Source organism: Lontra canadensis, unplaced genomic scaffold (assembly GCF_010015895.1).
Source record: "Lontra canadensis isolate GAN:19392208 unplaced genomic scaffold, GSC_riverotter_1.0 scaffold1, whole genome shotgun sequence".
NCBI lineage: Eukaryota > Metazoa > Chordata > Mammalia > Carnivora > Mustelidae > Lontra > Lontra canadensis.
The window spans coordinates 65,299,728-65,317,871 of record NW_022630995.1 but is presented as its reverse complement, the minus strand read 5'-3'; the positions used below and the strand labels follow the sequence as shown (position 1 = coordinate 65,317,871).

The following is an 18,144-nucleotide window of genomic DNA, read 5'->3' as shown; positions in this document are numbered from 1 at the left end:
TGAGGGGCTGCGCCTCAGGTTCATCTCCCTCTGCCACACTGGAATCTTGAGTAGAGTGTGTGTTTTCCAGAAGACCTGGGTAGTCCTTACGGGGGTCCAGGGCATTAAGGGGAAGGTGCTCCTCCTCCTCCCCAGGCTGGCATGAGGTGGGGAGCAGGAACCCATGAGAGGTGCCTGGGGAGGTCGGAGGCTACTGGGAGGGCTCCTGCCAGAATACAGGAGGGGCTCTCAGCAGGATTTTCTAGGTGGCTGCAGAGTGTCCTGTCTGCCCAGTGTGCCTGTGTTCCCGCTGGAATGTCGTCTGCTCCCCTCTCATCTGTGTGCTCTGGCCAGAAGACCCTCCCTTGACTTGCTCCCTGAGCTGCTCTGACCCTGTCCCCACAGGGCCTCTGCTGCCACTCCCAGGTGCTTATGCTTCCCAGCTCAGGATTGAGCCCTGGGCGGGTGTGGGGCCGGAGGGAACAAAGAAAGGGCCTCTGGGCTCTCTCCAGCCCCGTGTTGCAGCCCTGGGCGCTTGGTACCTGCTTCCTGTTGTCTGGCTTTCTGGGCCATAGCTTCCCATTGAAGGCCCCTAGCTTGGCTGCTAGGTAGCTCACTGGTCAGGCAGGCCTGGGGGGAGGGGGGCAAGGACCCCCTGCCGAGCCAGCACTCTCCCGCTCCCCCTCTGTGCAGCTCTGTGCCCTGCAGTGCCTACCACAACGCCCTGCCACCCCTGCCAGACTTTGCTTGCACCCAGACCCGCACCTGGTTTTATTAGGGGCTGGTCTTTGTGGGCCCAGGTCTGAGTTCAGTCCTTACCTGGCCCTGAGCCGGCATACCCATCCGAATAGGGAGGGTGGGACAGTGAGCATGCCTGGTGTCCTGGACACTTGCCCTCAGCAGGTGCTGGGACTCTGGGACATGTGGATGGCCTGGGAGTCCCTCCCTCCTCTGCAGGTGAGCCAGGCTCTGGGAGCTGAAGGCTGCCATCTAGCTGAGAGGGTCTGTCGCCAGATTCTTGCCCCATCCCTTCCCTCTCCTTGCCCTGCAGACAGCAGAGAAGGACAGGTGGACAGCCGGAGGGGAGACACAGAAAGCCCCCAGGGGACACAGGGATTCTGAGAGACCCCGAATGTGGAGCTGGGTAGGGGCAGGCTGCTGTTCGGGCCACATGTGACAGACCACACAGACAAGATGAACTTCCTCTGCTGGGATGTGGGCATTTCTGTCTGAAGTGATTAAAATAAAAAACAAGCTTAGGTCCTGGGTGGTGTGGACAGCTCAGCGCCTGGGGGCCAGCTTTTCTCAGGGTCCCAGCCAGAGGTCCCATGGGTACCTACCATGCAGTCTGGTTCTGTCCCTGGTCCCTGGTGGTCCTCCAGGGTCTGTCAGGCCTTCAGGCCTGGAGGCCCACTGTCCCCTCCCCAAACCTACAAATTAGTACAGGCCTGTCGCATATAGGGAGGGAAAATAACCAGTGTCACAGAGTCACCACCCAAGAAAACTGCCAGAGTGTGTCCTCGGAAGGTGTGTGCGTGTGTGTTGGAGGGTGAAGTTGTGGGGGAGGAGTGTCAGGGTTGGGGAAGGGAGGATGACGTGTGTCCCGTTCGTTTGCCCACTGGGCCTGGCCAGATCCTGTCTCAGCCTTGCCAGTCTGCGGTCAGTACCACACAGCGCCCTGCGCACCACTTCCCTCTCTCCCCGCCACCCCGGGGGTAGGAGCTGGGCTTTCGGGCTTCCTCTGCCAGACTTGGTTTATTCCCTGAAAAGGGGACTTGTTCGTGTGCCCTGGGAAGCCTGTCTGTAAGTGGCGGCCCCCACTTTCCTTCATACTGCCAACTGTCCTGTTTGAGAAAGACGAATCCTGGAAAATGGGGTAGTGGGGGCTGTGGAACTTAAAGTTGAGGCCCTAGCAAGAGCGGTGGCTCTAGGCCCATCCAGGCCTGGTGGGTCAACCATGGGAGCCTGGACACCCCAGAGGGTTGGAAGGAGCTCTCTGGGCTGAGGCTTGTTTCATTACCGCCCCCCCCCCCACCTGGAGCGCAGGGGGCAGGAGGGAGGCGAGGCTGCCTGGTGCATCCCTGCCCACCTCTGGGTGGGGGGTGGGTGTGCTATAGGCTGCTGCTCCCATCCTCTCTCAGCGCTCTCTCCCACCTCTCTCACCGGGTCTTAGCCTTCTGTGCAGCCTTCCCCCGTCCCCCAGCCCTTCCCCCAGCCCTTGGCGGTGCTCCCCCTCCCAGCGTTTCCTGCACTCGGGTGGTGGTGTGGATGGTCATGATGGCTTCTGCCCCTTCCTCGATCTTGCCTTGATGTCAGTTCATACTTTGGTTGCAGGTGGATCTCTTGAGAAAAGCAGTCTGAGGCAGCGTGAGCTCATGCCCGTGTCTTGTCTGTAAGATTTTCACCTCTCAGGCAGGTCCCATGCTCCGTTTCGCGGACTCCCCTTGCTGAGTGCTCACTCTGGGAACGCTCATGTTTCTCCCACAGAAAAGCAAAAGTCGGCATGGTCAGGGCGGTCAGCTGAGGGCCCGACTCCTAACCCAAGGGCCACCCTCCCAGCCCCTTGAGCCTGTGGGCATTGCCTTTTGCAGCCTGGGGCAGGATGCTCCCCGAGGTCTGCAACTTCCTAACCCTCCATGGTGGGGGAGGGGGTGCTGAGCCCTGGAGCCCGTGAAGATGGGACCCTGACATGCACCGCGTAGTGCAAAGAAGCCCTTTGGGAAGAGCGGTCTGCCCCTGGGTCTCCAGCAAGTTAACAGGCCGTTTTGCCATGACACCTAGGTTCTAGACTCAGTTTCCCATTTCTTCGTCCTCTGTCCCCTGGGATCTGCCGTGGTTCCCTCACTCGCAGCCTGTGGAAGGCAGCTGAGGCGGATTGTAGGACACAGAGAGACGCGTGAGACGAGTTGTAGGAGCCCGGCCGAATGCGCAGGTTGGCATCACAGAGACTTGTGCGTATGGAGGCTTTTAATAGACTCGTCAGCAGCTGTGATTAAGGCTGTGAACTGCGCCACGCTGCTAGAGAGACCAATTCTGTGCAGCTGCTGTGCCGACGGAGCGTTACCCCATCAGCTGAAGTTCTAGTCTTCCGATTTGGTAGAGGAAATACTTGAAAAATGATCTCACAGCGTGACTTATGTAAACGGCTTTTTTTTTTTTTTTTTTTGGTACATGAGACAATTGAGATAGAGTCTGAATCCCAGGCAAACCACAGCTTCCTGCAGTGTCCTGTTGCCATGGGTTACGGAGGGAGCGGAATGGAACTTCAGCTGAAATGTCTTTAAACTTCCCTGACGTGCACGGGCACGCTGCCGCGAGGACAGTGTAGGGTAGATCGGTGCGCCCGGTGTGGGGCGGAGGTGTTCCCGTCTTAAGATGAATTTGGGGAAAGGGCTGTCAAAGGAAGCGCACTTGCTAAATGAGCAGCAGGTAAGCTCTTCCAGCTGTCTCTTGTCATTGAACAGATTTTCTGTAAAGAAGCTTGGCAGCTCCGTGACTGCTTTGGTTTTAAACCGTTCAGTGAATGGGGGATTTTAGGTGTCGGCTTTGAAAACCCTGCTGATGTCTGCATCGGGGAGCCCCCCGGAGCAAGGCTGGGCCGGGAGGGAGGGTCGGCAGCAGCTGCTTGGGGGGGGGGGGCACCAGCCCAGCCTCCCTGGCTCCCGGCAGCGGCTCGCCTCGTGGGTCAGCCCTCCAGAGAGCATCCGTGCCTTTATCGTCCTTAACCGTCGTAATGTGAACAGATTTGAAAGATGAGTGAGCTCATTGTGTTGAAGTGTTAAATTTCAATGGGATGACGAAAATCTGTCATACTCTTTAAATCACTGTTTTATATCTAATATTGTAAAACGTAACAAGTTGATGCTCCTCCGTACACGCACACGGAGGATTCCCGGCATAGGGATCATTCTCCGAGCTTTTATATGAAGTTGAACTTACTATGAAACGTCTTTAAAAAAGGTTTGAGATTTTAAAAAGAATGTTTATTTTCCTCTTACAGCTGTGCTATGTTGCTGTAAAAGTAAAAAGAAATTATTTACGGGAGAGTGTCACGAATGACAGGATACTGATATTAAATCTGTTCTTTTCTAAGAGTGGTTTCATCTTGGTATTTTCCTGGTGTTGAACTGGAACCTCTGGTTTCCAGTTAGAAGGGACAGGTTTGGGAGCAAGGTGCGGGGGGGAAGGAACTGCCCCCTTCCCTTTACATGGAAAATAGGAATCGATTAGATGGAGAAGTCACGAATGATCCTGACACAGGGTGTGCAGATTTTAATGTATTTTAAAAATATTCAGGATGTAGTTTGCAAAACCCAGGGACTACTAACGCTTACTCGAGAGGGTGGAGAGGTGCCTTTGATATTTACGGGCATTCGTGTATCTGCCTTTGGCTGCCTCGCGTTCCCGTTCGCCCCACTCCTCGTCCAGGACAGAAGAGGGAATTTTGGATATATCGTGTCCTTCATGGACCAATTGGCCAGCTAGTTATTTGTACATAAGTGTGGGCTGCATTTTTAGTTCAGTGGTATATAAAGGCAAGTTTTAGAAGATGTGGGTTTTTATTCTGAGTCAACAAAAAAGGTCACTAAAAATCTGTTTGCACTTGACTGTATAAATGATTTGGATCCCTTTGAATTTTTTGCAAATGCTCGAATTCGCAAATAGGTTGTTGGCATGGGGATGTGCAGATCTGGTGGTAGCGTTTTATTAGTAAGTGGCTGTCCATGAGCAGCTCACTCCCCTCTGGGGTCCAGGTGGTACCAGAAGGTCATGGGGTGAGTGGTAGGTGCTGTGGGGAGTGGGGTGCGGCATGAGAAAGTGGGCAGAAAGACGGTCCTCGTGGGGGGCTAACCCCGCAGACACATGATACAAGGGGAGTAAGATTGGGGGCCTATGTGGAAGGCTGGGTCCACGCCTCGCCGGCTCTGCCATCGGGAGCCAAGTGCTTCTCCCTCGGAGCCTCGGCTTGGTGGTGGGGGAGTGGGGGGCCCCCGGTTGGCTAGGCGGCCGTCTGTGGTTCGTGTGTGTGCTCAGCGGACGCTGTTCAGCAAGAAAGGCTGCGTGTCTTGCAAGCGTCTTTTATCTGAAGCCGAAGAGCCTTTCTGCCTTGGTAGGGATGCTTTCCTTTCCCACAGTTGTCCCGGGGGAGCACAAAGGAGAGCCGTGGCTGCCGTGCCAGAAACAGCGAGAGGCTCTCACTGGCCTGATGAACAGACCACAGTTTCTCCATCTTTTAAGATGTGAAGTTGAGCGGAAGTAGACTGGGAACACGCATATGCGCCCCTTTGTCCAAACAAAGCAGTTGTGGCCCTCCAGCCACATGGGACGGTGTCAGCCCAGAGGGGCCGAGGTGCTGTGGGGATGGGGGGGGGACACCAAACCCACAGCCTGAAAGGACTGTGATTGTCACAAGAAGAAAGCGGCAGCAAGCGTCCCGTATGTACCTCTTGACCCGCGGCTGCTGGGGCACTTGCGGGGGCCAGGCCCCTGGGGGTGCACGACCCCGACCCCGCCTCCACCATCCTGCTTGGGTGCCCACCAGGCCAGCACCCCGTAAACGGCAGACCCTGCTGGCAGAGGCCCAGCCGAGCTTGTCCCCCAGGGAGGCGCAGGTTGGGTGGGGAAGAAGACAGAGCTGGCCACAAGGTCCAGCTCCAGTCACAGGCCCTCAGGGGCCGGGGGATGGGGAAGCTGAGAATGGGGTTAGGTGTCCCTGGGGGGCAGGCCGTGTGGGCTGCCCAGCGGCCCAGCTGGCCATGGGTTGGGAGCGAGTGTGTCAGGCGTGCCCTTCTGTGGGCCAATGCGCCTCCTGCCCGGCTGGTTCCGAACCTCTGGGAGGAGCAGGGTGGGCTGCACAGAATTCTTCTGCGTTTGGCTGAGTTTCTCTTTTTTTTTTTTTTTAAGCTCAGATGAATGGACTTCTCTGCACTGCTCATCTCCCCTATCGGCCTGTCCCACTCCCAGGGTTGCTCCAGCGCCGAGCAGAGCTGGGGTGGAGGGTCGTGGGCCTGTGTCCAGAGGGCTGGCCCTGTGCGACTGGTGGTCCGTCAGTCTGTGTACTTGGCCCCAGATCGCTTTTGGCCCTAAACCCGCAGGGGGAGGGGCTCGGGTCTGCTGGGGGCGGCCACGCTCATCCCACAGAATGCACTGCTTGCAGACACATTCCTCTCTCCCTATTGGAGGCTCTGCTCCTGGATGTCTGTATAAGAAGACCCCCCAGTCTGTTTGTGGAAAATTTCAGTTTCTGTCTGCACGTCTGCCCCTTTCCTTCAGTGAGAAGTGGGCCCCCTGGCACTGGCAGCTCTCCCTCCACGGTATTTGCTCAAGCTGGTCCTGTCTTCTGCTCCCCCAATCCTGTGGTGCGGCCAGCATGGGGGCTTCTTTTTCCCTGATTCCCCAAGGGGTGTCTGGCACACTGTCCCTTCTCGCCCTCCACCCCCGAATGACTTGGCTGTCAGTGTTTGTCATCCCCCCACGAAAGAAAGGCCAGATTTCCTAAAACAGCAGGATGTCTGGGTGCCCTGGCATTGGACCAGCTTTCCTGGGGCCCCCCTGTTCCCTCAGGCCCCCTCCCTGGCTTCTCTCCTCCAGGTGCTATCACTTCGAGGCTGCCCTTCCCAGCCTGCTTTTATCCTGAGGACTCCTGACTCCAGACCATATCCATTCCCAGCTCCCCCTGGATGTGCCGGAGGCGGGTGGGAAACAGTGGCCAAGTCGGACTTGGGCTTCTCTCTCGGTCACCCCTGCCCCTCAGTCAGGCCTTCCCTCGAGCCCTCCGTGTCCACAGGCCTGTGGACTCCGCCCTCCAAATCTGTCCCTATGTTCTTCCTTCCTCGCCCCCACCTTGCTCTCTTGCCTGCAGCCCTGGGCACTTCTCACTCCGCCCTGCATTAGCCAGTCTCCCGCGACACCCCATGGGGATGCCTTCGCGTGTCCTTCTCTGTGCTGTGCTCTCCCATGGCGCCTGACTTGCCCAGGCAGCAGAGATCTGACATTTTTGGATTCATCTCCGACACCCAGCAGAAGCACCTGTGGGCAGGGCTGCCCCATCTGGGGGCTGGGGAGACGGCTTTGTTGCAGCGCCCCCCCCTTTCCCTGCACGCACGTGTGCAGAGGCATTGACGAGGGGAAGCAAACCACTGACACGTCTTGGCCTTTATGAGAGAGCATATCCCTGGGGTTGGGCTTGCACTTCACACAAGAGTGGAGCTTGGATTCCGGCCTCCTGCCTGTCCCTGCATGTCCCATTCCTGCAGGAGCTCCTCCTCGACAGGGTCTGTCTGAGAGCGAGACTCAGCGGAGCATCCCAGGAAGGGACGTCCCGGCGCTCACTGCTGTCTTACTGGGATGTGAAGTTGTGGGTGTCATCCCAGACCTTCTGCCGCTTCCCACCTCGTGTCCTTCTTGAGTTGGGCCAGCTGGTGAGGAAATGGGATTTGCAGTCTTTATGTCAAGGTCAGAGGATTTGGGGGTGAAGTCGGATGTACACACCGAGTTCCTCGCATTAGTGTGGAGCCCGTGTACCACTCACCAGGATGTTTGCAAAGTGTGTCGTCTCAGGCTTCCCTGAGGGTGTGCCAGGAACACTCACTCTTACGTTCTTGGGGAAATGCTGTCATCGTGGGTTTGGGCTGCTTGGGTCTCTTCTGATTTTACTGAAGGATGAAGGGGTCTTTGGGAGGCAGGTGCAGACACTCACGCGTGCTTTAGGGAGAGAAGCCCGGGTTCGATTCTGAGCTTGGGCTCTGCCCACATCTGACCCAAGGCGCTCTATTGCCCCGTCCCCTCTCCCCCTCGGGCTGCACCCAGTGTGGTGTGCTGTGCTCTGATGGGTCCCCCCTGGCCCACATCACGGGGCACTGGACACGCCCAGAGTGCCTTCATCCTGTGTCATTTGCCCCGTGTCCTCCCTATTTCCCGGATCATGGAAATCCTTTATTGTGCAGATCCTAGTTTGGACCTTAGAAATATATGCCCCTTCCCTGCCTCCATGGGAGCCTTCCTCCAGGTGTCTCTTTGGTTGGGCCTGCTGGAAAGTGGTAGTGTGGAGTGTGGGTGTGCTCGTGACTCACGTGCGTGAACATGGAGAGAGCCGGGGCTGGGACAGATCACTGTGGCAGCTCAGTGTGGGGACAGCCTCTGGGAGGTCTCTGGGGGGTCACTCCTGTGCCCCGCCACTGACAGACCTGGGAGCTGACCAGCAGGGGCAGACATCAAGGCTGTGGTGGGCCCACCTCAGGGGCTTGGCAAGTAAGGCTTCCTTGAGAAGGCACAGCTGATGGCGTAGCCAGGTGGGTGGGCCAGCCAGGTGAGACCACAGGTGGGAGTGGGGAATGGGGGTGAGGGCACGGGAAGGGCTGGGTCCTTCTGCAGTGGCTCTCAGAGTCCTGGAACTACACTCGGCAGGAGGAGACAGGGGTCACGTCAGGACCTCGCACATGTGACACGCACAGCACGAATCCCGGGAAGTACTTGGTATTTTCCTTGCACGTTTTTCTATCCATCTTACTTCATGGTTGACAAATGTGGCTCATGGCCCCTAAATTGATTTGATAACTCCTTTGGGGGTCATGGTTGGGCGTGAAGACCCCTGGGCCCGTGGAGCCCAAGTCAGGGTACAGCCCCCTTAACAGGCCCTACACGGGCCCACTCTCTTCCGCATTCAGTCCAACGAGGAGTCTTCTAAAACTTAAACAATCAAGTGTTCTTTTTTTTTTTTTTAAGATTTTATTTATTTGAGAGAGAGGGAGACAGAAGGAGAGAGCACACAAGCAGGGGGAGCTGCAGGTAGAGGGAGAAGCAGGCTCCCTGCTGAGCAGGGAGCTCAACCCAGGGCTCTATCCCAGGACCCCGGGATCATGACTGGAGACAAAGACAGATGCTTAACCGACTGAGCCCCCCAGTACCCCAATGATGAAGTTTTTAAAAAGTCACGTAAACATATATTAAGGCTTTTTCATTATTTGGGTTATTTATATTCTTTTTGTATTCAGAACGTTTGATACATTTGGGCAGTGTCCAGCCTTTAGTCTCTTATTTAGGACTCAGATGGGGCTGATTAATATTTTTTGTATGTCCAAGGTAGGAAATTCTGTCAGTGGCTCAAAATTGAAAATTGGTATTATATATGACTATATGCCAAGTAATTTGGTGACGATCTAGCTTAATCCGTGCCCTTGTCTAGTGCTACAGACAGGTCCAACCTTGAGAAATGCTAGCTTCTCATATACTTCCCTTCATATTAATGATCAGAAACTTTCACACCGTTAATTCAAAATAAAATATCCATGGAATGTGTATGGTCCGGGGTTCCTGCTGGGAACAAGTCCGATTACCACTGAACTGTCCGGTTTAAGAGGCTGACCCGAGGAATGGAGATGGTTTGAACTTAAATTGCGTATCTACCATACTTTGTAAGTTTCTTTCAAACAAATACGTTATGTCAGTGTAAATTCCAGTCCTGCAAGCATATGTTCTAGAACACTCTCGAGCTGTTTTGTTACGGTAAGCAGAGGGAGATGCTCACTTACTGGGACCTTTGTCACTGGCGGCTTGTTTTTGCGGTTCTGTGGCTTTTGTAAGTGTAACTCGCAGATACGGACTGCAGAAAGAGCCCATGAGTGTAGACTGATGAAAACAAGTTATGATCCAGATTGTCCTGGACGTCAACATAAACATCAGGGGCGTTAAGTTGTAATTTCTAACAATGTGTGTAGTGGTCCTGCGGTCTCCGTGTGCTGAGACCTTGGGAATGCCCGACTTTAAGTCATGCTGAGCAGCGGGCCTCCCCGCTGAGGGATGCTCTGCGGCAAGTATCGGGGTTTGGGGGAGGGTTCCGAAGCTTTGCCATTTTGGACCACGTCCCCCCATCAGCTGGGCTGTGCTAAAAAAAAAATTACAGACCAGGCTTTAAAAGGGTAACTTGGGTCAGAATCAAGCATGTCATCGATCCTGAGGCAAACAGAAATGATTTGGGGGTTCCCCCTCGTTTCCACCTGCCCGTTGTTGTCAGGTTGTCTGTCTGCACCTCCTCCCCACTCCTCACTGAGCACTAAACACTGGCTGCAGTACAGCCCGCTGTGCACCCCCTACCCCATGCTCCCCGCAGGGAGCCTCCCGGCCTGGCCCTGCCAGCCCCTGCTGGTTGGGGGGACCACATCATCTCTTCAGGCCTCCTCTTGGAGCAACAGCCCCTGATCCATACTGCTCAGCCTGCTCGCATGTCCATCTCAGGGGCCAGGGAGCTGGGGCGCTGAGCAGGTATCAGCTGAAGACCCCTGGGCCCGTGGAGCCCAAGTCAGGTGTGCTGCCTCTGTGCACCTGTAAAGGACAGTAAATATGGGACAGTAAACAGAGGAATCAGGTTCTGGTTCCTAGTAATTATATACTAGTTACTTGCAGATTAAGTAAGCTAGTTAGGAAAAGCCATCACCTGTTTCTCCAAAAATATGGGAACTTGGTAGAGGACAGTGGTTTTATGTCTGGATAATATATATATATTTTTTTCCATTTTTTCATTTCATTTTTTATTTATTTTATTTTTTTCAAAGATTTCATATATTTATTTGGGAGAGAGGGTCAGGGAACAGGGAGCCTGATGCGGGCCTCGATCCCAGGACCCCAAGATCATGACCCAAGCCAAGAGGTGACTCTCGACCGACTGAGCCCCCCAGGCTCCCCGTGTCCGGGTAATACTGAAGCCTGTCTCCCTAGAACTCCGGCTGGCCTATGAGCATCACTAGGGCAGCAGGTCCAGAGAAGAGGGTGGAGACCATGAGTGAGGCCAGGGGTCTAGCCTCCCCGTGACCCATCTCACACTGTGGTCAGTGTGCTAGGAGCAGTCCCCATGTGAGCTTGAGAAGATGTGGGGTTGTAGGGGGACATCTGTGACCTCTGAGCCCTAACTGGCCCCTCCGGGAAGAGCCTTAACACAAAGAGCCCATTAACCCACAGCTTTCCAGATGCCTAGAACTTTCCTTGGCACTTTAAAGATTGATTGATTGATTGATTTTGGGGGAGGGCAGAGGCAGAGGGGGAGAGAGGATCTCCAGCAGACTCCCGGCTGAGCACGGAGCCCAATGCAGGGCTTGATCTCACAACCCAGAGATTACAACCTGAGCTGAAACTAAAAGTTGGAATTGAACTGACTGCGCTCCCCAGGCGCCCCGAACATTCCTTAGCATTTTAAGTTTGGGAGGTGCTCTTTGGGCTCAGCTTCCCAAACTGGGGCAAGGGAAGGGAAGGCACATCTGAGGCTGTGGCTCAGAGATCTTGAGTGCCTCCTAGAACATGGTGAACAGCGGAGACACCTGGAATGCTGGGGCGCCTCTCCCAGAGGACGTGCTTGGGGAGTCCTGGGGGTGGTCTGTGGGCGGTGAGCTCTTGCCCCTGCAGGACAGCTGTCCTTTCTGAAAGAGTCTGCTGGCCTGTGTCTGGGCCTTGTGCCACTCCTCCCCCTGTTCGCTGCCGGCCCTTCTGGTCTCTGACTGGCCACAAGGGTGACCATTCTCAGGGCTGTCTTCCAGATCCCAGACTCTCCTCTGCAGCCTCCCCCAGGCTCGCCCCTCTCCCCAGCGTCTGATCTCAGCATCCTTCACTGTCAGACGCCTCATGGAGGACTGTGTTTCCTGGAGGCCCCCTCACCTCTTGTGTAGGTTCCAGCTTCCACTGATGAGTTCAGGGCTCAGGGGCATTCTCCATCAGAACTTTCCAGTGCCCAAGGGTCTCTTGTCCTTTCTGCTGGCTCTTTTCTCCTGGTGGGCTTTTCTCTTGGGTCCCGGGGTGGTGGGGGGGGGTTGAATTGTGAGCTCACGTTTGGGCGGGCTCACTTTTGGAACTCTTGCCAGGTCTCCAATGGGCTGCTTTCCTCCCAGAAGGATTAGGGAGCTGGACATCTTTGCCTAGGAGCCCCGGGGTGTGTGGCTCATGCTCTGCACCTGACCCCCGGCCCAGCCCCTTCCTGCCTCATCCATGTGGCTTCCCCACTGCCCCTCCACGGCACCTCCCTCTCACCCCCACCTTTTCCCATCTCTTTCGGCTTCAGGGACACGCCTCTGTCCTGGATCGTGGTTTTGGTTCATTTTGGGGGTGGGCGTAGAGAGATTTTTAGTGCATTTGTTCCGTCTGCTGACATCTGAGAATGTCGTTTTCACCATCATTGCGACACGATGTTGACCATGGCCTTCTGGTTGGTGAAGTTTGCATTTCATGATTAATTTCTCAGATGTTATTATTGACAGTGTTTCTGATTCTGTGTGTGGCCTTGTGGATTTTCTTCGCATAATCTCCAGGGACTACTGTGCCTTTAATGCTACGGAGTTTATACCGTGACTGTGGGTGATTTACTGTGAGGACGGGAGGGACAGCTTCCCATGCGGCACTCGTCAGCCTGGGAAGGAGACTACCCTGCGCTTCCGGAGGGAAGTTTAGACCCCCAGTGGCTGAGGGCTGCGGGCCTGGTGCTGGCTGGCCGCGGTCCACGCTTGGCTGCCTGTCTGGCAAGATGGAAGTGTGAAGACTGGACATGCACCAGTGTGTGTGTTTGCTGTTGGGAATGGCTTGATAAAGTGCCAGGGTTCAGTTTTAGAGTAGTTCTGCCCCCTGGACTCAGGATGGTTTGAAATCACGAGGAGCCCCAATCCCAAAACTGTCAGGAGGTGGCTTCCCCGGGCTGTTGGAGCACAGGCCCTTTCCCTGGGGCAGAAGGTCATCCCTTAGTCAGGCCTCTAGCCTTGCGGGTTTAAGTCCCACAAGGTGATGGGCTCCAAATGCGAGAGGGTCCCCCGTCTTCCAAGTAGCCTGGAAGGGGGCCCTGGTGTTAGGAATGGGCTGTCAGCCAGGCCTTTGGGCAGACCGTCCTCATGTCGTGCACTCTGGTGTCACCTGCCTCCACAGAAAGGACACGGGTCTTTCTCCAGGCCAGAGTGCCAGGGATTCTGTGGCCACGACTGAGCCCCGGGGGGCTTCGGTCACCACCGGGAAACATGTAGCTGCTAGGATTGGTTGTGTGCGTGGTGATGGCCGGAGGGCAGCTTGGGGAGGCCCCAGCACCCGTATCTCAGCACATGTGCCCTTGGGGCCTGGTCCGCACACCATCCTGGGGAGCCGTGGTGCCAGGACGCCCAGCGAGATGGCAAGCTATCCCCGCAGGCTCCTGTGTCCTTCTCTCGTTGGCTCTTTCCAGCCTCCTGTGTCTGTGCACCCAGGTCCTTTCCTTCCTTAGCCGCCCCTCCCTTCCCCCACCACAGGCCCGAGGCCTGTGCGGCGTCTTGCAGTCATCTTCCTCAGACGGGCCTTTTATTAGTCCCTCTGTCTGTCCTCCCAGGTACTCCCTCGCGGCCTCCTGCCGCCTGCTGGCCTGTTCTCCTCTTGCACAACTTGTTCCTTCTTGCCCTGGTGCCTTTGAGGCAACCGCCCTCCCCTGCTTCACTCCCACCCTGTCCAGGCTCCCTACTGGCAGGCGGGCTTCGGGCTGACCCCTGCGGGGCTGTCCCCAGCACCCTGCAGAGGGGGTCTGGATCCCCATACAGGTGGAGGCAATTGAGCAGCCTGGCGCGGGGTGGGCCTGAGTACAGTATGCAGGGGACCTGTGTCCTCAGTACCCCCTTGCACCCCACATGCTGCCTGCACTGCCGTGGGCTCCTGAGCCTGCCTTCCCAGAGGTGTTCTAATGGTGTCAAACGTGCCGGGATTTGTTCTCTTCCCATGAAAGTAGTGATGACTCGCGCAGAGCCCTGGGTCCCTGGCCCGCCCGGCTTGGGCGGAGTTCGCTCAGGAAGTGGGAGCACGGCGCTCGGCGCACAGAGGTGCCCGCGTGTCCTTGGGAGCCCGTGCCTGGAGCTGGGGCCCCCTGCACTCGCACGACAGACCTACTGCTTCCCGACTTGTCATGAGGCTTCATTAACTCATGTCTCTCTCTCTTTTCTTTCAGTCTGCAACTGTATCTGATGGTGGTAAGTCCCAATTTCTGATGTCTATTTTTTATTATTTTTAATGAAGTGTTCAAATTGTGGAAGTGTGTTTGCCATTGGTTGACCCAGAAGAAATGTTTGCCTTTCCTCTCCCCATCCACTGGGGGAGGGTTGCTGTTGGGGCTGAGGTGGGGGAGCTTCTGCTGTGGCTTCCAGGGGGCCGGGACATGAGTTCTGGAAGCTGTTCACTGCAGAGACATGTTAGGAGCCCAGCCCCGAGCTGGCCTCGGAGGCAGCACGTCCCGTCCCACACCTGTGCTGACGAGTCCAAACACGCCGGCTTGCTAACCAACAGGCGAAGATTGCAAAGCTCTGGCCGAATTTGAGCAATTCTGGAAACTTGGGTGAGACTCAGGTGCTATGGAGGGGCCCAGCGGGTGATTTGAGGCCCCAGGGTAAGAGGAGGAGGTAAGAGGTAAGAAGGAGAGGAAGCCTTCTTCCTGCCTCTAAGTAGTGTCGCGCGTGGGGACTCCTTTTCTGGAAGCGACCCAGCACGGAGAGGCCACAGATGTCCTCTTGGCCCGGAAATTGCTCTGACGGAACCTTGTCCTTTTAGCTCAGTGCTGGTTCCCAGGTTCTTATGATACTTGGGAAAGTCCTTACACTCTCAATTTCCCTTTTGTTTTCCACGTTTTAATTAATATATTCTTTTGTCTTTTGAGAGTCAAATGTTCTAGTGTATCAAAAGATATGAGCCCTGTGTTCTCATGTCTGTCAGCAGCAGGTCTGAGGGCCGACAGTGGCGGCGGCCAGAGCGGGACAGGTGTGGGGTTCAAGGGTGCCTGGGGACCCAAAGGGAAAAAGAAACTCAGCGTGGTGTTCTCGACACTGTCTTTTGGCACAACCACTGGCTTTGGTGGCAGGCCCTGGACGGGGCTGCTGGCACAACTGGCAGCTCTGCCCAAGCCTGCAGCCCTGCTCCCCGCCGCTCGTGGGGTGCCTGCAGAGCACCTCTTGAATTACAGATATGCCGATCCCTGAGGCTGGGGCCATGGATCCGGAAGGTTGTGTTTGGGGATTGATTTATTTTAATAAAAGGAATTACGTTCCGTATTTCACATACAGTGATAATTATGCCATTTAATCAGCCTTCAGCTGGGAGTGGGAACGATTTCCTTAATGAAAAGAAATAGAACCAGTAACCAAATCCAGGAAAAAAGCAAGTGGTTTCTATAACATTCTGTTTATGCTTACCCTTTCTTTCCTGGTAGAAGACATGCATTTCTGCAGGGGATTTATAAATGTGAGAAGTTCAGTTTCAACATAAATATTAAGCCTAATCCCCATGACAGTTTTGTTCTGTCAGGAGCGGGTGCGGGAGTCCTGGAGGTTGGGAATCTCATCCTCTCGGGGTGTGTACAAAGCCAAGCCCCCAGAGTGTGGGGAGCCCCAGACTCGTGGTCCTGTGTGTCCTTCCTGAGGAAAAGGCGCCCCGCTGGTGGCAGGCAGGGCCCCTCCCCTTCAAGGCCTTCTGCCCTTGCAGACCTGGGTGCCTCGGGGCACCTTCCAGGCCCTTTTCTGTGCAGGGCCTCCGTGCGGGGGGGCAGGAAGGGAAGGGCTCACTATTCCATGAGTATGCCCTGGATCTCGGGAGCTGCTTCAGACAGCTTGTGTGTGTGTTATTTCATTTTTTTAGTGCTTTTTAAATTTTTCCACCTTTGATTTCTCTTCTGATTTGTAAGAACTAGTTTCTCATTGAACTTGCACACTGGGTCTAGGAGGAATAGATTATATTCTGCCATCTTTGCAGATGAGCACATGAGCCAGAGAGAGGCTATGCTGATCAGAGTCACACAGAAACCAAGTTAGTGGCTGGAATTCGGGGATTCTGACCCTGAGGTCGGCCTGAGCACAGAACCTGCATGGGGAACGCGGCCACCGAGCCTCGTGGCTCCCATCTTCCTGCCCCATCTCGCCCCAGGTCTAGCCCCGGCCCCCCTTCCAGTCCCTGACCCTGCTTCCTGGGGACACTTCCCCAGCAGCAGACAGGGGCCTGCCGAGTGGACCCAGGCAGAGGCTCGCAGTAGGTTTCCCCAGGGGGATGTTTGGGGTGCTGTGCTGGCTGGGAGAGTCAGGTTCGCCGAGGGGCCTGGGAGCTCCAAGCAGCACACCTGCTCCAGGAGGAGGGCAGGGCCCCAGGAGCCAATTCACAGGTGGAGGCGGTCTCCACATGGACATCTTGCGTGGTCTTGGTGAGGTGGCCGTCACCCACCCACTCAGAGACACGGTCAGTAACCGCTGTCTTCTGTTTCACGTAGTGTCCCTTTATCTCACAGCCTCTCACCGTCTAGTGTGGCTTTGTTTTGGGGAAGTGGACGAGGCTGGTTTTGTGATCCTTGTCAACTTGAGGAGTATTTTCCACTTTCTCACAAGGAGAGGCCTCATCGATGGCTCCCCGCCGCCAGAGACCCTCGTGCAGGCAGGGTTGGAGGTCGGCCCCTGTGGAGGGCAAGCCAGGACTGGGGAAGGGGAGGGGGGCGAAGCCCAGGGGCAGCTTCTGCCTCAAGGAAAGGAAGAACATTCTAGCATCACAGAGAGTTTTAAAAATGGAGCTGTCACCCTGTGGGAAGTTATTCAAAACTTGCTCCGAGTGGCCGCCCACAGCTGAAAGCCAGAAGTGCCGAGGTGGGGCCGTGAGAGGGGCCGGCCCGGCTCTTAGTCTGGGCTTGGAGCTGGGTGGCTTTCTTGTAATAAAAGCTTCTTCCTGTATTTGAGTTCTCTCCTTTTTTTACCCCGTACCAAGCAGCTTTGCCAGGATTCCCCTCCCACCCAACTCCTACGTCCCCAAAAGGTTAGGCTGCTTTCTGCCATTCCTAGATGTGCCTTTTGAAGCTGAGAAGTGAGGCGCGAGGGGGAACGTTTGTTCCCCCCATCCCAGGCGCATGCGGTGGGCACAGCCATGGACACAGTCCCCGCAAGGGCCACGCGACACCTCTACCCAGCTGTCTGTGAACGCCGCCTCACCCGTCTGGCTCTCGGCTCTCCCCCGACACCGCTCCTAGAGCCTCTCTGTTCACTGGGGGGCCTGTCCACGCCGCCTGCCTCCCCGCAGTCCCTTCCCCGAAACTACCAGCCCTCTGTGGCCTGCTCCCCTACCAACACCCACCTGGGCCTGCTGGAGCTTGCCCGCGCCTTGCCGGGCACCGTCCCCCTGCCCTGGTCTCATGTGCCCCTCAGGCCTCATCCCTGTCCTGCGGCAGCTCCTCTGAGGGATCTGTGCCTGCCACCAGCCTTCCTCTGAGTGTTGGCCTGGCTCCATTTGTGCCCAGCACTGCCGACGTGGCTCTCATCCTCATCATCTGTCTGTATGGCTGCGTCGTCTACCTGTCCACCTGCTGGCAGGTGGCCTCCCTGCGGTGGCTTTGGTGCCCTGCATGGCAGGAGGTACCCAGGGTGGCTGCTGGATGAATGACTGAATGAAGGCGTTCACAGGACGCGCGGGCAGAGCCTTGGTTGGGATAGTGGCTTTCAAAGGTTTTAGTCCTTGGTGGAACTCTCTAGAACACAAGCAGGCAAGCCCCGCAGAACTGCATTTGGTAGAGCACAAAAGCAGAGCAGTCTGGTTGAGTCATGGGGCTTGGGGCTGTGTCCTGAGCCTTCTCCCAGGTGGCCAGCCCACGGAGGGTCACATGTGGCCAGTCTCCTGTCTTCCTCCAGAAGCTGCCATCCATTGCCTCTCACTAACAGAGACACATTTTTTTTTTTAAAGATTTTATTTATTTATCTGACAGACAAAGGTCACAAGTAGGCAGAGAGAGAGAGGAGGAAGCAGGCTCCCTGCGGAATGGAGAACCCGATTCGGGACCTGGGATCATGACCTGAGCCTAAGGCAGAGGCTTAACCCACTGAGCCACCCAGGCGCCCAAAGACACATATTTTTGAAGTCCGTTATGAACTCTGTGCCATAAACGAATAGCAGTCCTTTCTACTAGTTTTGATTATTATTTTAACATCAAAACGGGAACATTTTTGAAGTTGGCAATACTACCAGATAAAAGACACATGGGATTTTTAATTCTTGTTTGTTCTCTGAATGTACATGGGCTTTGAGTTTAAGCCTCCTCTCTGGCCTGTTTTTCTGTCTGCCCTTTCCAAGGGTGTGCACAGTCTGGGGAGCCTTAGGGCAGTGGAGAGATGGCTGGTGCGTCCCCAGGCTGGCGGGTTAGGAGGGAAGGAGCAGCTGAGTTGCCCCGTG

The 18,144-nt window shown here is 55.8% G+C and overlaps 1 protein-coding gene across 6 annotated transcripts in view; it reads left to right on the top strand.

Moving 5' to 3' along the window:
• The window catches only part of RGS12 (regulator of G protein signaling 12), a 104,571-nt gene that overhangs the window by 43,284 nt on the left and 43,143 nt on the right, over positions 1-18,144 (top strand). For 5 of the 6 annotated variants that reach the window (XM_032855899.1, XM_032855905.1, XM_032855881.1 and 2 more), the window contains exon 4: positions 13,910-13,931. In XM_032855899.1, coding sequence (XP_032711790.1) covers positions 13,910-13,931 — 22 coding nt within the window. Of the gene's footprint in view, positions 1-3,301; positions 3,409-13,909; positions 13,932-18,144 lie in introns of those variants that run through there. The other variant, XM_032855910.1, reaches the window with a different exon arrangement.